At 44.0% G+C, this 27,071-nt stretch overlaps 1 protein-coding gene across 6 annotated transcripts in view; it reads right to left on the bottom strand.

Annotated features, from left to right (window-relative positions):
- LOC147117045 (partitioning defective 3 homolog) overlaps positions 1–27,071 on the bottom strand; it is an 862,692-nt gene that overhangs the window by 456,048 nt on the left and 379,573 nt on the right. For all 6 annotated transcript variants that reach the window (XM_085987637.1, XM_085987633.1, XM_085987634.1 and 3 more), the window contains exon 3: positions 6,768–6,948. In XM_085987637.1, the coding sequence (XP_085843763.1) occupies positions 6,768–6,948 (181 nt within the window). The remainder of the gene's footprint in view (positions 1–6,767; positions 6,949–27,071) is intronic.

Here is a 27,071-nt window from a genome sequence, read left to right as displayed (position 1 = left end):
AGAGGCTTGTATCGATATAATAGACTGGTTTTTGGAGTGGCTTCGGCTCCAGCGATTTGGCAGAGGGCCATGGAGCAGGTATTACAGGGAATTCCAAGCACTTAATGTTACTTGGACGATATCCTGATTACAGGAGATGACGATGAGGAACACCTTGCAAATTTGAAACTGGTGCTCACCAGATTGAAGGAATATGGACTTCGAGTTAATCGCCAGAAATGTGAGTTCTTTCAGAAACGGATCTCGTACTGTGGTCATGTCATTGACCAGGAGGGGCTGCACAAGTCACCTGACAAGATCGAAGCGGTTGTGAAGGCTCCCGCTCCAGAAAATGTATCCCAGTTGAGGTCGTTCCTAGGGTTGATTAACTATTACCATAAGTTTCTGCCAAATCTATCCACGGTGCTGCACCCGCTGAACGCTCTTTTGCAGAAAGAAGTACCATGGAAGTGGAGCAAGGACTGTAAGAAGGCCTTTCGCAAAAGCAAGGCCTTGATCACCTCAGAGGAAGTGTTGGCTCACTTCAACCCAACACGACCTATTCGTTTAGCTTGTGATGCTTCTCCTTATGGTATTGGAGCAGTACTCTCACACAAGTTGCCAAATGGCTTGGAAAGGCCAGTCGCATTTGCATCCAGATCATTGACCTCCGCTGAGCGCAACTATGCTCAGATAGATAGGGAGGCTCTCAGCCTTGTGTGGGGAGTAAAGAAGTTTAATCATTACCTGCAGGGCCAGAAGTTTACACTGCTGACAGACCACCAGCCGTTGGTATCCATTTTTAACCCTAAGAAGGGTGTTTCGGTGATGACAGCAGAGGCTCCAGAGATGGTCCCTTTTCCTAGGGGCACAGCAATATCAGATGGAATTCAAAAGGTACAAAGCAGCATGGTAATGCTGATGGGCTGTCGCGCCTGCCACTACCTACTGAGGAGGAGGCACCGACGGTTGACCCGGTGGAGTTATTTCACTCGACCATCATCGAATGTTTACCTGTCACCAATGCAAATATTGAAAGGGAGACTAGGAATGACCCGACACTGTCCCGGGTCTACGAATTGACAGTAAAGGGATGGCCAGCCTATGGTGATCCACTGTTACCGGCATTCTCAGCAAGACGAGAACAGCTGTCCATCTGTCAGGGAACATTGATGTATGGAACAAGGGTGATTATCCCTCCTAAGTTAAGAGAGAGAGTTCTAAAAGAACTACATGAAGGTCATCTGGGGGGAGTCAAGATGAAAAGCCTTGCTAGGGCTTATGTGTGGTGGCCGGGTATCGACCAACAGATAGAGGATCTGACGAAAAGCTGCTCAGGGTGCCAAAAAGTCCAAAATGCACCTCCAATTGCACCGCTGCATCCATGGGAATGGCCTTCAACCCCATGGCAACGTGTACATATTGACTTTGCTGGTCCATTCATGGATTCCATGTTTTTAATTGCGGTGGACGCACATTCTAAATGGCCAGAAGTGATTAAAATGACTACCACAATCTCGGAGAAGACGATCGCGGTGCTAAGAACGATATTTGCAAGAAATGGATTGCCTGAGCAAATATGTTCAGACAACGGACCACAGTTCGTGTCAGAGGAATTCCAGAAATTCCTGAAGAAGAATGGGGTGAAACATTATACCTCTGCCCCATATCATCCAGCTACGAATGGGCTGGCCGAGAGGTTTGTACAGACGTTCAAAAAGGCAATAAAGGCCATGAGCGAAGATCAGATTCCACTGCAACACAAGGTGGACAATTTCCTACTGGCATATCGAAACGCCACCCATGCAACAACAAACCAAAGTCCTGCCATGATGTTTTATAACAGGAGGTTGCGGTCCAGGTTGGACTTGTTAAAACCAAATGTGCGGAGGGAAGTCGAAAACAAACAGTTCCAGCATATCAATAACAAGCCCACTCGGAGTTTTGAAATAGGACAACCGGTGTTAGCCAGGGACTATAAAAACGAGAAATGGCAATCTGGAACAATTCGGGCCAGACAAGGACCCCTGATGTACACGGTAGATGTTGGTGAAAATGTAATGCGACGTCATGCTGACCAACTGGTGGGATCGAGAACAAGGGTCGAGCCCATGGTTACGACAGAGACAACCGTGGAGGAAGTTAGTGAACCTGAAGCATCTACCTCAGAAGTGAATATACCTGATGATGATGTCCTATCCATAGGGGATCAACTAGATGAGTCACCCCAGCAACGAGAACCAGAGACCCCTGAAAGGCGTTATCCGTCTCGGATCAGGAGGCCTCCTCAGAGACTGAATCTGTGAACTGTTTTTACATGAAGTTGTGTATATATGTTATTATGTTATGTTTAATGGGGAATATATACTGTTAAGCTAAAAAGGGAGGATTGTGATTTATGTAACCGTTCCACCTTTAAGAGAACTATTTTAGGAGATGCACTACTTTATCTTGGCTGCTGTATACTGTAATACCGGTGGTGACCACACCGGTATATAAGTGCTGTGTAATGATTTATTGGGCAGTTCAGCCTGACCTCCGACTAGTAAAGACCTGTTGAATTTACTCTTGTGGTCTGTGTGCAGTGATTCTTATTAACAATAACTAGAACACACAGACTTAACAATGATGTCCCCACGTTCTTCGCGCCACTGGCGGTCACGTGATCGGCGTCATGACGTCACCACGCAGGATAAAGGCAAACACACACTGTAAAGGTAACAATCAGTTTAAAGGTGCAGTCCCCGGCTGCACTATAATACAATTAAGGGGATTACACTAAAGTACACTGAGTCTCTTGTGGCTCCTCCACACCAGTACCTTGAAATCACATTATGGAATCAGAAAAGCATTGACTTGTCACAAATATACTCTCCTTTGGTCGCAGAACTTATCCAAAACAACTGCATATGGTCATAACAAACATTACAGAGGGAGAGCCACTGCTCGTGATTTTTACACTTCAAAAGCTGTGTCTGGGAATTGATTATTTCCTTATATAGTTGAAATCTTTCATTTTCTTTGCCATGTTGGTAGCAGCCAAGAACAGCAGTAAGGTTCTGCAGCACATAACTGGAATATGCAATTTAAAACACGTGACCAATCTAATTCAGTTTCAAGGCACTATTTGCAACTATCTGGGGAGGAATCAGTCAGTGGTGGTTTTTAGTTTCTACAAGAACAATACAGTATTCATAATAAGTACATTGGTACCACTGCAATTAGCAATAAATTATCTCCATTGTAGCAATTTTGCATGTCTTAGTACAACTGATAGTCATTTGCCCTGGGCATCACATAATAATTATGGGTCATAATTACTGAATTACAGGTCATCGACAGCAAATGTGCCAGCTCAATAATAAAATTGTTACATCATACAAAAAAGTATTCAATCAATAGACTGTGCTTCAAAGTACAAATACCAAAGCAATAGTTTAAGATGGTACTACTAAAAAAAAAATCTAATTGAGGTAACTATTTCAAGGATGCCATATTACATAGAAATTACAGCACAGAAACGGGCCATTCATTCCAACAGGTCTATGCTAGTGTTTCTGCTTCACACGAGACTCCTTCCACCCTACTTCATCTAACCCCATCAGCATATCCTTCTATTCCTTTCTCCCTCATGCATTTGTCCAACTTCCTATTAAATGCATCTATGCTGTTGGCCTCAACTACTCCCTGTGGGAGCACGTTCCACATTCTCACCACTCTCTGGGTAAAGCCTATCCTGAATTCCTTATTGGATTTAACAGTGAGTATTCCAAGTTTTGAACTCCCCCGCAAGTGGAAATATCTAGGACTTATACAACTTTTGAGAGCATGCATCACACTTCAGATGTCACGTTCCAAAATGCCAAAAGTATGCAAGAAATCAAATTAAGTCATTTCAAGTCACTTATCGGTTCATTTCTGTCGGTGAGGCAAGTTTGCAGATTGTCCTGGAGCCTTAAATTCACAAGCATCTGGCAATCTACAAATGACCTTTACTAAAGCAATTAAACTCCAGGTTATCTTAAATAGCGATCACATTAGCAGAAAATAATTGCTGCATTACAAGGCATAACATTAGTATAAAAGTGTAACATCCGTCTTACTATGACCAATGTCACAGGAAATCCGCTAGTAGCAATAAATAAATAAATTAACAAAGAAAATTAAGCCATTTGGGCAAATTAGCCAATCGGCAAATTACAAAGTTGACGGCAGCAACAGTCCTGGAACCAACCCTGAAGTTAGAATCTTGTTCCTCATCAGCAAGTTTCTTTTTCTGTGAATTGTCATGTGCAGGACAAGCTAACAATCAGGGTTCCAGTTAGATTCTGGATTCTGGAAACATAGAAGATAGGAGCAGTAGTAGGCTATACTGGAGGTCCCAGCGGACCAGAAAACCGCAACTGTAACGCCCCTATTTAAGAAAGGAGGGGGACAGAAAGCAGGCAACTATCGACCAGTTAGCCTAACATCTGTCATTGGGAAAATGCTGTCGTCCATCATTAAGGAAGTGGTAGCAGGACATTTAGAAAATCATAATCTAGTCAGGCAGAGTCAGCATGGTTTTATGACAGGGAAATCATGTTTGACAAATTTGCTGGAGTTCTTTGAGGATGTAACGAGCAGGGTGGATAAAGGGGAACCAGTAGATGTCGTATATTTGGATTTCCAGAAAACATTCGATAAGGTGCCACATAAAAGGTTACTACAAAAGATAAGAACTCACTGGATTGGGGGTAATATATTAGCATGGATAGAGGATTGGCTAATGAACAGAAAACAGAGAGTTGGGATAAATTGGTCATTTTTAGGTTGGCAAACTGTAACTAGTGGGGTGCCGCAGGGATCAGTTCTGGGGCCTCAACTATTTACAATCGATATTAATGACTTGGATTAAGGGACCGAAAGTAATGTAGCCAAATTTGATGATGATACAAAGATAGGTGGGAAAGCAAATTGTGTGGAGGACGCAAAGAATCTCTAAAGGGATATAGATAGGCTAAGTAAGTGGGCAAAATTCATGCAGATGGAGTTTAATGTGGGAAAATGCGAGGTTATCCACTTTAGTAGGAAAAATAAAAAAGCAAATTATTTAAATGGGGAAGAGATTACAAAATGCTGAGGTACAGAGGGATCTGGGAGTCCTTGTACATGAATCACAAAAAGTTAACATGCAGGTACAGCAAGTAATTTGGAAGGCAAATGGAGTGTTGGCCGTTATTGCCAAGAGAATGGAGTATAAAAGTAGGGAAGTCCTCTTACAACTGTACAGGGCGTTGGTGAGACCACACCTGGAGTACTGTGTACAGTTTTGGTCTCTTTATTTAAGGAAGGATATATACTTGCATTGGAGGCAGTTCAGAGAAGGTTCATGTGGTTGATTCTGGAGATGAAGGGGTTATCTTATGAAGAAAGGTTGAGCCTATACTCACTGGAGGTTAGAAGAATGAGAGGGGATCTTATTGAAACATATAAGATTCTGAAGGGGCTTGACAGGGTAGATGAAGATAGGCTGTTTCCCCTCATGGGGGAATCTAGAAATAGTGGGCATAATTTCAGAATAAGGGGGCACCCATTTAAATCAGAAATGAGGAGGAATTTCTTCTCTCAGAGGGTCGTGAATCTTTGGAATTCTCTTCCCCAGAGAGCTGTGGAGGCTGGGTCATTGAATATATTTAAGGTGGAGATAGAGAGATTTTTGAAAGCTAAGGGAGTCAAGGGTTATGGGGAGCAGGCAGGGAAGTGGAGTTGAGGCCAAGATCAGATCAGCAATGATCTTATTGAATGGCAGAGCAGGCTCGAGGGGCCAAATGAACTACTCCTGCGTCTTATGTTCTTATGTAGATATTTCAGGAATAATGACTTCTCGGTGCTCCCAAGAATTTCACCATAACTCAGATTGAGCAAAGTGCTGTGACCACATCCATATATATTCGCAGGTTTGCTATTCACATTTGAACTATCATGCCGTAGGATACACTTATAGAGTGGGGGTGGGTGAGGGAAGAGGGGAAATACTTTGGTGCCAACAGGTGATGCATTTACGTCACAGATCTATTTTGAACTTTGTTATTCTCTGGTACTGCGAATAGTGCTCCTTTTATGCAGGGGGAGATTTCACAGTACCAGTAGCACCAAACGAAAAGTTGTACATGTTCAACCTTATAAAAATCACATCTCATGACTTGATTTCTGAATACCAGAACGTCTCAGATTGCCAGAGAAAGTTGACAGAAGCCACAAGTGAACACTACATTGTTACACCTGGGCAAGCGTTTCCAGCACAAACAACATTATTCAGTTTCGTCTTGAAAAATGTTTTTTTTCCCCACTTTACTTCTCACCAGCTTTTCTCCTGAAGCCTCCCACTCCTTGTCAGGACACAACTCCACAGGTCCCAGTCATCTGGCATCCGTATTTGTGCGCCCCAGCAAACATCATTGGGCAGAGATTAGGAGCAGAAACTTTGGCCAGAAACATTTCCGCCATGATCGAATTGAATGGTGGAACAGGCTCGAGGGGCTGAATGGCCTACTCCTGTTCCTGTAATCCGATGTCTTCTCTGCTTTCAGATAGCGGAGAGACACGTACACAGCATAATGATTCAAATGACTGGCATTCAAAAAGAGGGAAATAAAGATGGGCAAGACAAAATAAATTTTAAAACTTCAAGGACGCGTTAAGCAACAGTTACCCTACAGGATGGCATTATTGTTGTGCAATGGCACAGGCCCAAAAGTAATTCAAAACCTCCTCGCAGCAGTGAATGTGTACATAAATGGACTTACTTGCTCGGAGGACAGATGGTGTGACCTCAATCTCACTTGATGCTTGATAAGGTTGGAACGCAGACAAGGGGTTGGGTGCTGACTCACTGCTGAACATCTCTGGGCTTTGAGTGCCAGTTGAACTGGCACTCGTGCCATCGCCACCATGGTGGGGATCTTGTTCTTCAAAGATGGCAACGAGCTGTCGAGAGAAAAAAATAAATAAAAGAGTTAAAAGTGAAAGTATTGTGTTGCCTTTAATGCATTTGCATGCCCCAGGTCACCAGCAGGTACCCCTCCAGTGGCTTTTCTTCAACGGTTGCCAAAACCAGACTACTGATTTATGACAGCATTTGCTTTTTTGCTTCATTGCATAACGTCGCAATTACAGCACAAATGTTGCATAATTAATATTGTAATTACAACTCATTCAGGAATACTGATTGAATTGTAATTTAAATATCAGTTATGGAACACTTGTGTTGTAACTTTTCTATTATTGCAATGAAGCACACCATCAAATAATTGAAGTGAACTTCTGCCAAGTGCATGAGCATGTTTTTGCTGCACTTCTCGCAGATCTATTTTAAACCACGTCAATTAAAATAAATGATCAATCCTACTAATTCCATCATAAAAATGATCCAGGAAACAAGTCCAACTGTCCCTCTTCTACTGGCCACCATCATCAATAAATTGTGGGGAGGAAGGGGGGGGGTGGAGTAACAAGAAACATAACTGAAATGCAAACAATTCACTCCAAAATCTCAATTATCTGTAAATTTCTAGCCTCTGCTCTGCAGACAATAAAAGCCTGTTGAAAAAGATTTCAACAGAACTCCTGCAGTGTGTCAGAAACCTCATGGGCAGTTAGTCCCAACCACAATGTTTCCATCATTATTTTGTACAGCAGTAATTATCACTCAAGTTACGGAATGAACAGGTAGCAGCTTCTTATTGAAGATCAATTTTTCAATCTGATTTAATCAAGTCTGCTAAATTGGATGAATTACTGACGTGATTACTGCAGGGCCAGTCCTCATTTTCACAAATGCACTTCAAAAAGTTACCAGCAACTCGCAACATTGCCAGTGAACGAACAGCAGCGCACGACGAACAGCGCAGTTGTCCTACACACTTCGTGTTGATGCAGAACTACTTTGAATTCACAAGTGATGTAAAAATGTGCAGTATAACTAAAGCCAAACAGATGTCAGCTTGGAATTGGGCATAAGCACGAGACAGCTCAAGGATGTAATCGCACACCACTTGACTAACAGAACAACTTCAACCACTGCATCTGCAGTTAGATACCCATATAGTGCACTGGATCACCAGTAAAGTATTGATTGTGTGCCAACAGCACAGTAAGCTATTTATGAATATTAAACATTTCACTGGTATGAAGATGCTGGCAAGCTGATCTCTGCACCTGTGTTTAAGGATGCATATACACGGCAGTGTAAGTCTGTCACACTGAGACCGACAGCTGCAGTTTGGGCAGAAGTCAGGCACAAAAATGTTTAAATTGTCCAGAGCAGCCCTGTCCAAAAAAAGCTCTGCTTGTGCCTAGGTGCACATGTGCGTAAAGCTCTTACCCAGCAGTTAGGAATTAAATGCTTAGAGAGTGGGAAGGAGAAAGTTCCCGCTCTCTAAACAATTCAGCAGCTTGAAGGTAGGTTTGAAAAGTGGCGAGGATATCCCCGAGCACTTAGCCAGTCAGGTTGGATACCACACTGCATTTCCACCTCACGCAGTGTTGACCCAAAGCAGTGCAAGACGGCAGGCTCCAGAGTCTCATTTACTTTCTTGTGTCTGGATTGAGTCCCAACTCCAGATTTCCACTGCGTGTTTCGCAATCACCAGAAATCGCTTTGCACAACACTAAACTTAATGTAAATGTGTCCCAAGAGCAAATATGTAAATCTATTCCTCAACTTCAGAACAGTGCAATTGGGTCATTTGCTGCAAGCTCTCAATAAAAAAAAACAAAGCCAGGAGAAAATCACCATAAGAACATAAGAAATAGGAGCAGGAGTAGACCATTTGGCCCCTCGAGCCTGCTCCGCCATTCAATGAGATCGTGGCTGATCTTCTACCTCATCTCCACTTTCCTGCAGTATCCCCATATTCCTGGATTCCCTTAATGTTCAAAAATCTATCGATTTCTGTTTTGAATATACTCAACGACTGAGCCTCCACAGCCCTCTGTGGTGGAGTATTCCAAAGATTCACCACCCTCTGAGTGAAGAAATTTCTCCTCATCTCAGTCCTAAATGGCCGACCCCTTATTCCGAGACTGTGACCCCTGGTTCTAGACTCCCCAGCCAGGGGAAACATCCTCCCTGCATCTACCAAGTAAAGCCCTGTAAGAATCTTGTATGTTTCAATGAAATCACCTCTCATTCTTCTAAACTTCAGAGAATATAGGCCTCGTCTACCATAGCACAATCACCCCCATCCCAGGAACCAGTCTGGTGAACCTTCATTGCACTCCTTCTATGGCAAGTATATCCTTCCTTAGGTAAGGAGACAAAAACTGTACACAATACTCCAGGTGTGGTCTCACTATAATTGCAGCTAGACGTCTTTACTCTTATACTCAAATCCTCTTGTAATAAAGGCCAAATTACCATTTGCTTTCCTGATTGCTTGCTGTACCTGCATGTTAACTTTCGTGTACAAGGACACCCAGGTCCCTCTGAACACCAACATTTCCCAATCTCTCACCATTTAAAAAAAAACTCTGCTTTTCTATTTTTCCAACCGAAGTGGATAACTTCACATTTCTCCACATTATATTCCATTTGCCATGTTCTTGCCCACTCACTTAGCCTGTCTATATCCCCTTGAAGCCTCCTTGCATCCTCCTCACAACTTATATTCACACCTAGCTTTGTATCGTCAGCAAACTTGGATATATTACATTTGGTCCCCTCATCCAAATCACTGATGTAGATTGTGAATAGCAGAGGCCCAAGCACTGATCCTTGCGATACCCCACTAGTTACAGCCTGCCAACCCGAAAATGACCTGTTTATTGCTACTCTCTGTTTTCTGTCCATTAACCAATCCTCAATCCATGCTAGTATATTACCCCCAATTCCATGAGCCCTAATTTTGTTTAATAACCTCTTGTGTGGCACCTTATCGAATGCATTCTGAAAATCCAAATACACCACATCCACTGGTTCCCCCTTATCTATTTTGCTATTAAAACCTCAAAAATCTCTAACAGATGTCAGACATGATTTCCCTTTCATAAATCTGTGTTGACTCTGCCCAATCCTATTATTATTTTCTAAGTGCCCCGTTACATCATCCTTAATAATAGATTCTAGCATTTTCCCTACTACTGATGTCAGGCTAACTGGTCTGTAGTTCCCCGTTTTCTCTCTCCCTCCTTTCTTAAATAGTGGGGTTACATTTGCCACCTTCCAATCCGCAGGAACTGTTCTAGAATCGATTAAATTTTGGAAAATGACAACCAATGCATCCACAATCTCTATAGCCACCTCTTTCAAAACCCTAGGTTGCAGGCCATTAGGTCCAGGGGATTTATCTGCTTTCAGTCCCATTAATTTCTCCAGTACTATTTTTTCAGTTACTCATTCTCGCTAGACTCTTGGTTCTTCACCATTTCCGGGAATTTTTTTGCGTCTTCTTCCGTGAAGACAGACACAAAGTAGTTGTTTAATTTCTCTGCCATTTCCTTATTCCCCATTATAATTTCTCCTGTCTCAGCCTGTAAGGGACCCACATTTACTTTTGCTAATCTTTTCCTTTTTACATACCTATAGAAGCTTTTACAGTCTGTTTATATGTCTCTCGCTAGTTTACTCTCATATTCTATTTTTCCTTTCTTTATCAATTTCTTGGTCCTCCTTTGCTGAATTCTAAAATCCTCCCAATCCTCAGGCTTACGACTCTTTTTGGCAACAATATGTCTCTTCCTTTGATCTAATACTATCTTTAACTTCTCTTGTTAGCCACGGTTGGACCACTTTTCCTGTGGGGTTTTTGTGCCTTAAAAGGAATGTATATTTGTTGTAAATTATGTATTAATTTTTTTTAAAGGCTAGCCATTGCTTCTCTACCATCATACATTTTAACGTAGTTTCCCAATCTAGCTTAGCCAACTCGCCCCTCATACCTACGCAATTTGCTTCATTTAGATTTAAGCCCCTAGTTTCGGATTTAACTAAATCACTTTCAAACTCAATGTAAAATTCTATTATATTATGGTCACTCTTCCCTAAAGGCCCCTTTACTGCAAGGTTATTAATTAACCCTTTCTCGTTACACAATACTAGATCTAAAATAACCTGTTCCCATGTTGGTTCCTCAACATACTGATCAAGAAAACTTACTTGCATACATTCCATGAATTCGCCCTCCACACTATTATTGCAAATTTGGTTTGCCCAGTCGATATGTAGATTAAAGTCCCCCATGATTACTGTATTACCCTTGTTACATGCGCCTCTAATTTCTTGATTTATACTCTGCCCTACATTGCAACTGCTGTTTTGGGGCCTATAAACAACTCCGACCAATATTTTCTGCCCCTTGCTGTTTCTTAGCTCCACCCAAAATGATTCTACTTCTTGATTTTCTGAGCTAAGGTACTTTCTCTCTACTGTCTTTATCCCATCCTTTATCAGGGCTACTCCGCCTCCTTTTCCATTTTGCTTATCTCTTCTAAAAGTTAAGTGTCCTAGAATATTTAGATCCCAAACTTGGCCACATTGCAACCACGTCTCCATTATGGCTATTAAATGAAACCTGCTCATTTATATCTGCGCTATTAATTCATCTATTTTTTTGCGAATGCTTCGCGCACAGATATGGTGCCTTTAGCTTAGACTTATTTCTATTTTTCCCTGATGTCAATTTAGTCACTGATGCCTTATTATAGTTGTTACTCTCTCTATCCCTTCCTGACCCACACTGCTTATTTTTACTCTGCTCTAGACCCTTGACATTTCTCTTGCTGCTTTTAAATTTACTCTTTCCTGAATCCTCCCACCACCCCCTATCATTAATTTAAAGCCCTGTCTACTGCCCTAGTTATTTGATTCGCCAGGACACTGGTCCCAGCCCAGTTAAAGTGGAGCCCATTCCAACGGAACAGCTCCCTCTTTCCCTAGTACTGGTGCCAGTGCACCATGAACTGAAACCCCTTCCTCCCACACCACTCTTTCAGCCAGACATTTAAACCTCTAATCTGTTTGTCCCTATGCCAATTTGCACATGGCTCAGGTAACAATCCAGAGATTATTACCTTTGAGGTTCTGATTTTTAATTTGGATCCTAGCTTCTCAAACTCCCTCAGCAGAACCTCATTCCTGGTTCCACCTATGTAGTTGGGTCCTACGTGGACCACGACAACTGGATCCACCCCCCCCCCCCCCCCCACTCCAAGTTGTTCTCCAGCTGCGAGGAGATGCCTGCCTGGTGCCAGGGTTAAAGACAACACAACCTTCAAAACTTTCAGCCACAGCTGCAGAGAACAGTATCTATCCCCCGGACTATACTGTCGCCTACCATAACTACATTCCCTTTCATTTCCCCCACTTGAATGGCCTCCTGCACCATGGTGCCATGGTCAGCTTGCTCATCCATCCTGCAGGCTTTTCCCTCATCCACACAGGCAGCACTAACCTCATACCTGTTGGACAAGACCAAAGGCTGAGGCTCCTCCAGCATTGCACCTGGGGTCCCCTTACCTGCCTGAGTTGCAGTCACACCCTCCTGTCCCTGACCACCAACCAGACCTGTACCACTACCTAACCTGAGGGGTGTGACTGCCTCCTGGATCAAAGCGTCCAGGTAACTCTCCCCATCCCTGATGCCCCGCAATGTCTGCACTTCAGACTCCAGCACAAAAACTCTGAGCTGAAGTTCCTCAAGATGCAGGCACTTACTGCAAACGTGGTTGTCCGGGATCGCAATGCTCTCCACAAACTCCCACATGCTGCAGTTGTGGCACACCGCCTGCACTGCCATCCCTATATGATCTTGTTTTATTTAATTTAATTTTTAATTGGGAAACTTAGTGTACAATGTAGTTTCTTGACTAATTACTTGATCTACATTAAGTTAAAAGGGTAATGAAATTAAATATCTACCTGTAACACAAAGCACTACAAGTAGTGTCAGCAAAAAGCAACAACTCCTTCCCTCTCTTTCCAAATTCCCAAATAAAACACGCTGTTCAAGTCCACTCTGTTTAATCCCGCTCTGTGCAGTCCGCTCACCTTCAACCAAAATAAGAAAATGAAGATTTCTATAATGTTGTGTTTTCTTCCTATGTAGGAATTGAAATGCTTGCCTACTGCAGAGCTCAGTAACAATCGGAGTACTTTTTAATATTGCTCTTTAAATTCAGATTCCAAAGCCCTGCACCCTAGAGTTGGTTCCTGGCATTTATGCGGTTAAATAAATTTTCCGTGGACTGGCAGTAAACTGGCAAACCCCAGTGAGCCTGGTTCTACAAGTCTGCCATCACTCTATGGAAAGCAATAGCTGGGTGCCGCCTCCAAAACCAAATTAAAGAGCAGTACAAAAGTTGCTCTGGTTTACCAAATCTCGGGAGTTCCCCGACTGGATCTGAAGCTGCTTACGGTTAATGTGATGCATTGAATTGGCCAATGCTGTCTGTGATCACAAGTGCCTTCATCCAGCTTTTGGCCTTAATCAGTCAAACACGAGGCCCACAGAATTGTATACATTTCCCTCGTGATTTAAATTTAATGCTGAATTCCATTAAATTACTGGCTACTGCACCAATGCACAGTGCCCAAAGCCATTAATGGCACCACCGCTTCGAATTTTGACTCATTTTTCCTCCCATTATTTGCACCAAGCACAGCTTCTTTAAGAGTTCCTACAGTCCTTGAATGTAAACATCTCCTTTCATCCAAACATCTCTTTTCATGCATCCCTTTTGATCTTGTAAAAGTTGGCAAGCATCCAATAGCTTAACAGCATTAGCATTTCCCTATTAACGTTTAAGCGCCGTCCTTGATGAGAAACTATATGGGATTTAAAATGTACAAAGGCTGGCTAAAATATAGCAATTGCCAGGGCATTGTGAGTGTAACCAGCCATTGTGTCAGTGGCTCCAGACTATAGCTTTGTTCTGAACTTCCCGATTAGTCATAAGTTTCACAAAAATTAAATAAAAGCCTTCATATTCATTGACTTAACTATGACAGTGCCAGTTAACTTTTTATGCTGCCTCTCAAGACACTGGTGAAAGAATACTGACGTGCTTTCATTGTTTTGTATACAACAAAAGCTTGGATTGATCGAGCCTCTAACATACAATGACCAAGTCCAACACACTTCATGGAGGTATGATTAGATGCTGAGCCAAAAGGAGATTTTAAGAGGGATGACAAGAGGTGGGTTGTATAGAGGGTCTTAAAAGAGAGGGAGGTGGAGAAGCAGAGCAGTTTAGGAAGGGAATTTCAGGGGCTGCATGGAGTGGCACCACTATTTCACACCAGAATGGAAATGATTGGGCAATTCCCCCGTCATTAACACCTGGAGACTGCACTGCTGTAAGTGACTAGAACTGATTTTACACACAATTTGTATGTAACTATCCTCCACTCACTGCAGTTTGCTGGAGAAATCACCCTGCTTTCATTGGGAGGAGCTGCCGTAATTGTGGAGACAAGTTCTGTTTCCTCTAGTTCGTAGAGGCTCTTTTTAAATCAACTCTGCAGACTGTTTGCTGTAGTGCGCTGTTTAAATAGACTCGGTTTGCTGAGTAAATAGACATTGTTTGCTGTAAAATGGACTAGTCCCGCCCCCATCTCATTGGGTGACACAGTGCTGTCAACAGACACTCCGAGTTCCAGAGCACGAGGCCAAAGCAGTTGAAGGAACAGCTGCCAATGGTGGGGCGAAGGGAGGTCAGGATGTACAGGAGGCCAGAGTTGGAGGAACAGAGCATTCCGGAGGGACTGTTGGGCTAGCAGAGTTACAGAGCTAGGGAGGCACAAGGCCATGAAGGGTTTCAAATATGAAGGTGGGAATTTTAAATTGGAAGTTTTGGGAGACCAGGAGACAATGTAACTTAGGACAGGAGAGCAAGACATGGTCAAGGGGCAACTTGATGAGAGGGGTTTAAAGAGACAGTAGTGGAGAAAAGGAGTTATGGATTACCTTTGCTCTCCAGCATGATCCTGAAGTAAAGTGCAGTTTTGTTAGAGCGCGAGACCTAATGCTTGATGTGGTCCAACCAGATCTGGTGCTGGCGGCGAGCCTGATACGCTCAAGTCTGTGTCCTTTGACAGCACATTTTTCATGACTGGTCTGGAAATTGGCAGCCCAGAAGCTGCATCATTTGTTGGTGAGCTCAGGTTTGGAGCTTGGAGGATGGGAGGCCGACCAGGAGAACATTGAAATGGTCGAGTCTGGAGATGACAAAGGCATGGATGAGAGTTTTAGCAGCAGATGGGCTGAGGCGGGGCGGTGGCAAGTGATGTTACAGAGGTAGAAGTAGGCCATCTTTGTGATGGAGAGAATAAAGGGGTCGAAGCTCAACTTCAGGTGGAGTAGGATACAGAGATTGAGAACATTCTGATTCAACCTGAGACAACAACAACTTGTATTTATATCGTGCCTTTAACGTAATAAAACATCTCAAGGTGCTCCACAGGAATATTATAAGACAAAAAATTTGACACCGAGCCACATAAGGATAAATTAGGGCAGTTGACCAAAAGCTTGGTCCAAGCGGTAGGCTTTAAGGAGCGTCTTAAACGAGGAAAGAGAGGTCAAGAGGCGGACAGGTTTAGGCAGGGAATTCCAGAGCTTGGGGCCGAGGCAACAGAAGGCACGACCACCAAAGGTTGAGCGATTATAATCAGGGATGCTCAGGAGAGCAGAATTAGAGGAGTGCAGATATCTTGGGGGGGGGGGGGGGGGGGGCGGGGGCTGAAGGCGATCTCAGAGATAGGGAGGGGCGAGGCCATGGAGAGTTTTGAAAATGAGGATGAGAATTTTGAAATCGACGCTTTGCTTATCCGGGAGTCAATGTCGGTCAGCGAGCACAGGGGTGATGGGCAAACGGGATTTGGTGCGAGTTAGGACACGGGCAGCCGAGTTTTGGATCACCTCAAGCTTACGTAGGGTGGAATGTGGGAGGCCAGCCAGGAGTGCATTGGAACTGTCAAATCTAGAGGTAACAAAGGCATGGATGAGGGTTTCAGCAGCGGATCAGCTGAGGCAAGGGTGGAGACGGGCGATGTTACAGAGGGTGGAAATAGGTGGTCTCAGTTATGCTGCAGATCTGTGGTCGGAAGCTCATTTCAGGGTCAAATATGACACCAAGGTTGTAAACAGTGTGGTTCAGCCTCAGACAAATGTTAGGGAGTCAGTGGCTAGGGAACAGAGTTTGTGGTGGGGACCAAAAACAATGGCTTTGGTCTTTCCAATATTTAAATGGAGAAAATTTCTGCTGGACGTCGGACAAGCAGTCTGACAATTTAGAGACCGTGGAGGGGTCGAGAGAAGTGGTAGTGAGGTAGAGCTGGGTGTCGTCAGCGTACCTGTGGAAACTGATGCTGTGTTTTTGGATGATGTCACCAAGGGCAACATGTAGATGAGAAATAGGAGGGGGCCAAGGATAGATCCTTGGGGGACACCAGAGATAATGGTGCGGAAGCAGGAAGAGAAGCCATTGCAGGTGATTCTCTGGCTACGATTAGATAGGTAAGCATGGAACCAGGCGAGTGCAGCCCCACCCAGCTGGGAGATTAGAAGGGCTAAAAGGAAATATTGTGGCAAAGCCACCAAAGAGACTCGCACAGTAACTTGTACAATTGTCTTTAATCATTATTGTTACCTTTTAATGTTTGCCCTGTTTAAACAGCGCGGGATCGATAAAATCGCAATCTGACACGATGACGTCATCACGTGACGTTCCCAACGGCTCATGCGGCCGCTCTACGAGGCCCTCAGGGGCAAGACGGGAAAGGAGCCCGTGGTTTGGTCACAAGAAATGGGTCGCGCCTTCGAGGATACAAGGACCGCGCTCGCGAACGTGACGATGTTGGCACATCCCCTGCCAGGAGCCATCATCGCCCTCACGACGGACGCATTGGATTACGCTGTGGGGGCCGTCCAGGAGCAATGGGTCGACGGCGCATGGCAGCCTCTGTCATTTTTTAGCCGCCAGCTGCAACGGCACGAACGTCGATACAGTACTTTCGACAGGGAGCTGTTAGCTTTGTTTTTGGCCATCCGCCACTTCCGATTCCTCCTCGAAGGGTGCATTTGTTGACCACAAACCATTGACGTTCGCGATGGCCAAGACATCTGAACCGTGGTCGACTCGGCAACAACGGCAGCTGACTTACATCTCCGAGTTCACCACCGACGTCAGGCACGTGGCCGGCAAGGACAACGTCATCGCTGATTGCCTCTCCCGCGCTGCCGTCCAGGCCGTTCAATTAGGCATTGACTTCGCAAGAATGGCAGCCGACCAGGCTGCCGACCGGAGACTCAGGCCTTTCGTTCTGCCCCCGCCAGCCTCCAGCCGAGAGATGTACCGTTCCATGCGGCAGGTACCACTCTACTCTGCGACGTTTCGTTGGGTGCACCCCGTCTGATTGTGCCATCCACCTGGCGCCGAGGCGTTTTCGACGCCATACACGGGCTGTCGCATCCTGGAGTGCGGGCGTCGCAGAAGCTGCTAGTCTCCAAATTCGTATGGAGAGGAATACGCAAAGACGTCCGTGACTGGGCGAACACTTGTGTGGTTTGTCAACGGGCCAAGGTGCAACGGCACGTCAGGGCCCCTCTGGCCACCTTCGAGGTACCGGAGCGGCATTTTGACCACATTCACGTTGACCTAGTGGGCCCACTTCCACCGTCCCGTGGTTTACGCACCTTCTGACAATGGTGGATCACACCACAAGGTGGCCGGAGGCAGTTCCCCTGACGTCCACCACCTCTGCGGATGTCGCGTGAGCCTTCATTTCATCATGGGTAGCCCGGTTTGGTGTCCCTGCGGATAGTTTGTCGGATCGCGGGCCGCAATTTTCGTCGGAATTATGGAATGAGGTGGCCTCAATATTGGGCACTAAACTACACCGCACTACGGCTTATCATCCGCAAGCGAACGGCTTGTGCGAGCGGTTCCACCGTTCATGAAGGCGTCGCTCAGGGCCAGCCTTCTGGATGCAGCATGGGTTGATAAACTACCGTGGGTGATGTTAGGACTGCGCACGGCGCCGAAGGAGGATCTACAGTCGTCTGCCGCGGAAATGGTTTACGGTCAGCCACTTCGAGTTCCGGGCGAGTTCCTGCCGTCCCCTACGCGGCCGTGGTCTGCAGCCAGTCAGCGAGAGGCCCATCGGGATGCGGCTCAATGTTTCCGCCCAGTTCCGACCTCGCAGCACGGTTTGCCTTCTTCCAACATCCCTGGGGAGCTGTCAAAGGCCAAGTTCGTTTGTGCGCCAAGACGGCCATCGTACCCCGCTTGCACCTCCTTATGCAGGTCCGTTCCAGGTTCTACAGACCGGGGACAAGAGTTTTGTGATCGACGTCGGGGGCAAGCCTGATCACATCTCTGTTGATCGCCTCAAACCTGCGCACCTGGACCTCGAACAGCCGGTCGAACTGGCGCAGCCTCCGCGCCGGGGCCGGCCGCCGCTGCGCCTAACCGCACCGTGCTACCTGCCAGCTCGCCACCTGCTCAGCGTTTTCCTCTCCGGGAATTTAGGAGTCGGTCAAACAGGCTTGTCCGACCTCCTCGGCGATTGACTTTCCTCATTAAAGACAATTCTGAGGGGGCGTATGTGGCAAAGCCACCAAAGAGACTCTCACAGTAACTTGTACAATTGTCTTTAATCATTATTGTTACCTTTTAATGTTTGCCCTGTTTAAACAGCGCGGGATCGATAAAATCGCAACCTGGCGCGATGACGTCATCACGTGGGTCACGTGACGTTCCTAACGGCGGGAAACGTGATGACGTCATGATGTCAGGGTTGGAGGGTGTTTCCAGTTAGTCCTCGTGGAGTGAGCTAGTGTACAGACCTGTTTGGAGTTTCTCCTGCGTTTTTGTTTTGTAATACTTTCAGTGCATTAAACTAAGTTTGTTAACTACCAGTTTAGTTCAGTGTTTTTGTTAGGAGTGCACAGACTCCTACAATATCATAATATAAAAAGGAAATAGTGAAGGCTTTTGTAATTAAAGTAAAAGAATCATTAAAAGACGGTATAACAGCGATGATGGAGGGAGTCTAATTGTGGAGGATGAAGTATTGGCTGAAATATCAATAAATATTTTGCATCAGTTTTTTCAAATGACAGCGAAAGTGAGCGTGCAGGCATACAGAGGAGGATAGGAAACCACTGATGCAGAAAAGGAATAGTTCTATATAAATCAGTGAACCTCAAGGTGGCCGAGTCACTGGGCCCTGATGACATGCACCCTAAGCTGTTGCAAGTCAGAAAGCAGAGACTCTGGCCACAATTTTTCAATCCTCCTTAAATATGCAAATTTGCAGTGGGAGTGCAGAATAGGCAATTTAATTCTTCTTGTTCGAGATTGAAAAGGAGGAAAACTTGGGTAACCATAGGCCAGTTACTCTAATTGCAGTTGTAGGCAAGCTCTTAGAATCTATAATTCCAGATAAAATTAGTAAGCATTTAGAAATGCTGAGTTAATCAAGGACAGCCAGCAGGGATTTGTTAAAAGCAAGCCATGTTTGACAAAGTTATTTGAAGAAGTGACTAATTGGATAGATAAAAGGAATGCAGTAGATAAGAGAGAAAAAAAGAAAGAACTTGCATTTGAAGAACACCTTTCATGACCTCAGGACATCCCAAAGCACTGAAGTGCTTTTCAGGTGCAGTTACAGTATATATAGGTTTTCAGAAGGTGTTTGATAAGGTGCCTTACAAGATGCTTGATAGAAAAATTCACGCATAAGGTACAAGAAATGTAGCATCACAGATAGAAAGTTGGTTGACAGACTGGAAGTAGGATTAAATGGGTATTGCTCAAACTGGGAAAAAGGTTGGTTATGGTGTATAACCTAGGGGTCAGTGCCGGGTCCACTTTTGTTGTACGTGTAGCTGAACTGGATTTGTATACAAATAATGGAATCTTGAAGTTTGCTGACTACACAAAGGTAGGAGGTTTGGCTGTTAAAAATAACCAGGAAGACACAGGCAGGTTAGCAGAATGGGCAGACAGATGGCAGGTGCAAGTTAATGTGGATAAGTGTAAGGTAATACACTTAGTGTAAGTTATATACATAGAATTTTACAGCACAGAAACAGGTCATTCAGCCCAACAGGTCTGTGACAGTGTTTAAGAAAGGATATACTTGCCATATAGTGAGTGCAGCGAAGGTTCACCAGACTGATTCCTGGGCTGGCAGCACTGTCGTATGAGGAGAGATTGGGTCGACTAGGCCTGTATTCACGAGAGTTTAGAAGAATGAGAGGGGATCTCACTGAAACGTATAAAATTCTGACAGGGCTAAACAGACTGGATGCAGGGAGGCTGTTTCCCCTGACTGGGGGGCTCTAGAACGAGGGGTCACAGTCTCAGGATACAGGGTAGGACATTTAGAACTGAGATGAGGAGAAATTCCTTCACTCAGAGGGTGGCGAACCTGTGGAATTCTCTACCACAGAAGGCTGTGGAGGCCATGTCACTGAATATATTTAAGAAGGAGATAGATAGATTTCTAGACACAAATGGCATCACGGGGTATGGAGAGAGAGAGAGCGGGAATATGGTATTGAGATAGAGGATCAGCCATGATCATATTGAATGGCGGAGCAGGCTCAAAGGGCCGAATGGCCGACTCCTGCTCCTATTTTTCTATGTTTCTAATGCTCTACATGAGCCTCCTTCCACCTTACTGAATCTCATCCATTCAACATCAACAAATCAAGTAAAAACAAGGAGCGAGCGCAAACAATTTATGGAAAGACACTGAAGGGGGGTGGATCGACAGACAGATCTTCAGGATCAAATACACAATTCCCTCAAAAGTGCAATTTCAGGTAGATAAAAATCAATCAATTTTCATATCTACTGCTGTGTGCCCGCACACAAGACGAGGAAGAAGTAGCAGAATCTCTTACGGCCAGTTTCATTTGCCAACTCGGTACTTATACCCTCTGATTCTAACTTTGTTGTTCAGAGTTAGAATGATAAATCTGGAGAGTGGTTGTGAATGATAGTTTTCTCTATTAGGAGCGAAATGGCAATCTGCGCTGCTTGGGGAACATGAACAAGCAGCGAAGCAGCGAGAGCTCAACACATGATGATCATCCGTGGGAGCAACACATTGATGCCAGAGCCATAAAAGACCAATTTTTAAAATTATTTTTCTTGCAGTTAATATTTATTTTGTAAATATAAATAGGAGTATGGCACAAAGGATGCACATCTCATAACAAACCATCTGTGGTAGATTAACAGTGCAAGATTACCTGTAACAATGACAATCTTGCCAAGGAGCTTTACGTGCCAAGACAGAATACAGTGCAAAAATGTAAATGGTACAAAAGGAACTAATAATAAATCCTCAATAAACCAATATATTATAACTGATGCAACAATTAGAACGCTCATGGAATGAAAGATCTGATGTTCTAGTAAAGGGATCATATTGAAATGGTATTTATTGTTTAAATCGGCCAAGAGGGCAGTCTTTTCAGTTCAAGCTCGTCCCAGTTTGCCATCACTATAAAACTTGTTTATATTGACAACTGGAGGTCAGGTCAGACTCATATTTACCAAAATCGAAGTGCTGGCGCATTGTGCACTCCTAAGTAGTCCTAAATAAGTATTCTAGAGTGCGCATCAACCAAGATCAATTCGGACAGAACAGTATAAACACTTCTTGGATTTGCAGCCACATTCCCCAAGCCACACTGCACTACCCTTCCTTTCAGCAGAACAATTTTTGTGTGTACAAATGGTGTCTGATATACATACGAGCACACAGCAGCCAATGTGTGCCCATAAAAGTATGCAGACACAAATACAAATGCTTACATCTCTAGGGCTCTCGACTCAAAGCCAACACGATAAACTGTGCTGCAACACTCAATTCTCCCTTATGGATTTACAGCGTGCTTGGATCAACTCAGTATAAACAAGGTACTAGACTGTAGAGCATACATATTCCATTAGGTTATCAGTGATGTTAATTGGAAGACGGTCGTCAGTAAATGAATCACTGCAATAATATCACTGCTTATTTTTGATCACCCTTCTAATTAGACCTTAGAGAGCTACCTTTTATATGCATGGTCACCGTTAGCCTAATTGTTTACTGAAATGCACTGCCTCCTTGGAATCTTTCCAGTTTCGGCACTCGTCATCAGATTTCAGCCCTGTACAATTTCAGTCTTTCTATTAATTTTGAAAATTGCTATAATATTTTGTTCAAAAGGGCAGATCTGAGCAGCCTTCATTTTAAATGTATATTGGCTTTTGTTGTTATTGTCTGCACAAGGTCATGCTATATTTTTAATGAAACAACGGGAAAGCCATCTATTCTGATGTAGCATGACAGATTCTGTAAGCATTTAGACTAATTCAAACTGCAGGTGTTTCCTATTGGCTACTTCCAAAGAAACTGTGGGAATGTCAGACCTTGAGATGATCATAGTCAATAGCACCTGCATTTCTATTGTGCTTGTTGCAAGGAACTAAATAGAAGTTGGAAATATCAAGCAGTTGCCTTCTGCCAGACACTTCAACACAAAATGAGCTGAAATGCAACACTTTTCCCTATTACTGCAAATGCAACAATGACAGATCTATAAAATCAGTACGTCAGCGGTCATTGTGTACAGGATGAAATCAACAAAACTCAATTCAACCATGTTCACTTTTTTAAACTGCCTACAAACAGGATTTGTTAAATCGACTGGGCTGTTCCTTAAATAACTCAATATTAGCATTCTTTCTGCCAATTGCATCAAGGAAGTTGGGGTGAACGAGAAGCTGTTGCAAGACTCCAATCACAACAACCTGCTCTCCAATTACCAAGTTGGCCTCAGAGCAAATTGATGAACTTGTGATGCTCTCAATTCCATAATTCAGCAATTCACAGCTTCAGTAAGAGCGTGTCATCCAAAATGGCATTGCTCTCTCTGCTCACACTACCTTCTACTGAGTAGTTAACTCCTCAGATAAAGAAAGACTTGCATTTATATAGCGCCTTTCACAATTTCAGGACGTCCCAAAGCGCTTTACAGCTAATTAAGTACTTTCGAAGTGCAGTCACTCTGTATTGTAGGAAATACAGCAGCCAATTTGTGCACAGCAAGGTCCCGCAAACAGCAAAGTGATCGTGACCAGATAATCTTTTCAGTGATGTTGGTTGACGGATTAATATTGGCCAGGACACCGGGGAGAACTCCCCTGCTCTTCTTCGAAATAGTGCCATGGGATCTTTTACGTCCACCTCAGGGAGCAGACAGTGGCCTTAGTTTAACATCTCATCTGAAAGACGGCACCTCTGTATTGCACTGATTTTGTGCTCAAGTGTCTGCAACTTGAACCCACAACCTTCTGACACAGTGACACGAGTGCTACCGCTGACAGCATATGAAAGAAAAGCAGCAACCACATCACTGCAGGCACAGACAGATCTGGACAATGGAAAGGTAAATGGTGGGTTACCTTCAGTGCTGAAGAGACCATGTTAATAATGCAGTCAAAATTGACTGACCATCATATTGCTCACTCTCTTCCACATCAAGTGTCGTAGACTCTCTTTAATTACAAACATTTAATTCCTTGTCCCAGTGTATCTCCAACAACTTTAATCCAAAATGGTTTAATTCATCCAAATGTTTTTGTTTTTTTTAATTGCTTCCCCCACAACCAACCAACTGAGTTTATTGAACAATTATAACCTTCCATTGCACAGTTTCTATTTCCCACACTTGGCGAGTATCCCAGTTAGCGCGCTCCCCTCCATATAAAAGTTGAGTGAAGGCAGCAGCATCAGGTTACCGCTGTACCTCCTGACATAAACATGGTTGAAACAGTACATTGCTGCAGCATTTCTAATGTAGTGGCCATGCGTGCTTTATTCAGAGTCAAAGCACTGATTAAGGCAATCCACAGTACTGCGAAAATAAAGAAATGAAGCCTACAATCTTGTTTATGGAGGAAATCAATGATTTGGTTGATGAGTCTTCTCCTCTGTCCCAAAGGTTAAACAAAGAGGGAAACTTAATCCATAAATCAGTTTCAGTTTGATTTTGCTTCCACACCCTGATCAAGAAAGGAACATAAATGCTATCAGCACTTCGATGATGTATATATTTGTGCAAAAACATTCTGCCAAGTTCACCCATGGGTTACAGGCACAGATGAATCAAAGAAATTCTTAGTCAACATTACCATCTCTGAAGCTAAATGGTTTCATTCATTCTCTTCTTTGATGATCTCCAACTTCCTGTATGCTTGCACAAAAAACATGATACCAGTGAAGTTCTGATCAATCGACAGTGGGACTGGGTCCAAGAACGGTTCCGTATAGAACACATCAATTCTAAACTCAAAATTTGCCAACTGATTTTGGCAGGGGAGGGAGGAGAGTAGGCTGCATCCTCATCAGTGTTCAAATCATACCTCCCTCAGCTCTTCGAAGAATTCTTCCCCCTTCTTAAACAAACCCTCTAGAAAGACTTACATTTATATAGCGCCTTTCATGACCACCAGACGTCCCAAAGTGCTTTACAGCCAATGAAGTACTTATTAAAGTGTAGTCACTGTTGTAATGTAGGAAACGCGGCAGTCAATTAGCGCTCAGCAAGCTCCCACACACAGCAATGTGATAGTGACCAGATAATCTGTTTTAGTGATGTTGATTGAGGGATAAATATTGGCCAGGACACCGGGGATAACTCCCCTGCTCCTCTTCGAAATAGTGCCATGGGATCTTTTACGTCCACCTGAGAGCGCAGACGGGGCCTCGGTTTAACATCTCATTCGAAAGACGGCATCTCCAACAGTGCAGCACTCCCTCAGCACTGCACTGGAGTGTTGGCCTAGATTTTTGTGCTCAAGTCCCTGGAGTGGGACTTGAACCCACAACTTTCTGACTCAGAAGCAGGAGTGCTGCCCACTGTGCCATTGGCTGACACTCTGGTTAACAGCAGAGGTGTGCACTTTTTTAAAAAAAAACTCACTCGCACTGTGCAGCTCACCGAATGGTCAAAGTTAGATTGGTAATCAGAATTCTTCTTTGCAATTGGCAACTAGTTAGTCTAATTGGCTCTTCACTTATAAGGAGAGCAGCAGTTGAGAAGCCTGCAGCTCAAACAGTCTAACTCTGCCAGCTAGTGGAGGTTGTGCAACAACAAATAGCATCTGAATGGATTTTTTTTTAAAAACAGGCCAAGTAGCTGCATATTAATGAGCAGTGTTAACTCTTATTCTGGTAATACAGGATTTAAAAAAAAAAAAATGTAAAACAGAATCAGCGAGCTTATCCAGTAAGTGGCTGAATTATAGAGACGGAAGCACTTCCATGATTGGTCTGTGCTGAACCTTTGAAGAATTCTTCAAATATTATTGCAAGCGGTAAACCTTCATTTCTGCCTCCAAAAATAATTATATGGCAAATGATTTATAATAGCCTTAAATTGATCAAAATGATTTCCGTCAGGGTATTCTGTGAACTTAAGAGTGATGTTGTGTAAATCGAGCCTTTTATCCTGTACTTTCATGGTAGTTGTCCAGCTGCCATTTACTCCACAGACTGGCTAAAATAACATGCCAATTTTTCACTACAGACAATCTTGCCTTGCATCTCTTTGAAGAAAGATAGGTTCAATAAGTTTCTCATCCACCCTGGCATGGATCTTGGAGCTGAGTGCACATGCCAGATAAAGTCCATGTGATAATGAGCGTTTGTCCATCTTTGTCGATGATGACAGCCCTATGAGTCATTTCCAATTAAGTATAGGTTATCAGTATTCGTCTGACTTTAAAGCCCGATTTTCACGAGGAGTGTTTTCCCGCACATAGGACATCGGATGTCAGATTGATCCAAGGGCTAATCGTTCCTCAATTTCCTTTAGGCTCTTTTCTTTGGATAGCTGGGTACAACGTGCATCAAGCTTTGTCGTGCTTTGTTCACCCATCACCCGTGTTCATTGACCAACATTGCCTCCTGGTCTGGCAACACCACCTAGTTTTCAAATCCCTCCATGGCCTCGCTCCTTCCTATCTCTGTAACCTCCTCCAGCCCTACAACCTCCCCACCTCCCCCCACCCCACTGCCTAAGATCTCTGTGCTCTTCTGGCCTCTTGCGCATCCCCGATTTTAATTGCTCCACCAATGGTGGCCGTGCCTTCAGCTGCCTAGGCCTTAAGCTCTGGAATTCCCTTCCTAAACCTCTCTGCCTCTCTCTCCTCCTTTAAGACACTCCTTAAAATCTACCAATTACTCTGCAGCAACTTCCACCAGCCTTTTCAACCTCCATGTAGCTGGATCCTTAATACCGTCAGTTGGGTCAAATACTGACACAGTATACTGCTCTTTCCAGAACTTGGGCACACCCTCACAGGTTCTTTTTTAAGAGAGCAATGGATTTGCAAGACATTGGCACAAGCCCAGAGGAACCCTTCGACTACGGTTGACAACACATTCTAGCCAACAGAAAAATTTACAATAATTTGAGTAATTGCTAAAACTTTAGCAAATAGTAATAATGAAAAAGTACCCATGGATTGGAGGGTAGCTAATGTTACCCCACTATTCAAAAAAGGTGGTAGAGAGAAAACGGGGAATTACAGACCGTTAAGCCGGACATCGGTAGTGAAGAAAATGCTCGAGTCCATCATAAAATATGTAATAGCAGATCACTTGGAAAACAGTGACAGGATTGGACAAAGTCAACATGGATTTACAAAAGGTAAATCGTGCTTGACTAATCTGCTGGAATTTTTTGAGGATGTAACTAGTAAAATAGATAAGCGAGAACCAGTGGATGTGGTGTATTTGGACTTTCAGAAGGCTTTCGATAAGGTCCCACATAAGAGATTAGCGTGTAAAGTTAAGGCACATGGGATTGGGGGCAAGGTATTGACTTGGATAGAGAACTGGTTGGCAGATAGAAAGCAAAGAGTTGGAATAAACGGGTCTTTTTCCGAGTGGCAGGCAGTGACTCGTGGGGTACCGCAGGGGTCGGTCCTTGGACCCCAGCTATTCACAATATATATTAATGATGTAGACGAGGGAACTAGATGTAATATCTCCAAATTTGCAGATGAGACAAAGCTGGGTGGACGTGTGTGCTGTGAGG

The sequence above is a fragment of the Somniosus microcephalus genome, chromosome 5, assembly GCF_052327205.1.
Source record: "Somniosus microcephalus isolate GS21.2 chromosome 5, FLI_Smic_1.0, whole genome shotgun sequence".
NCBI lineage: Eukaryota > Metazoa > Chordata > Chondrichthyes > Squaliformes > Somniosidae > Somniosus > Somniosus microcephalus.
This window is presented reverse-complemented; position numbering and strand designations above follow the sequence as displayed.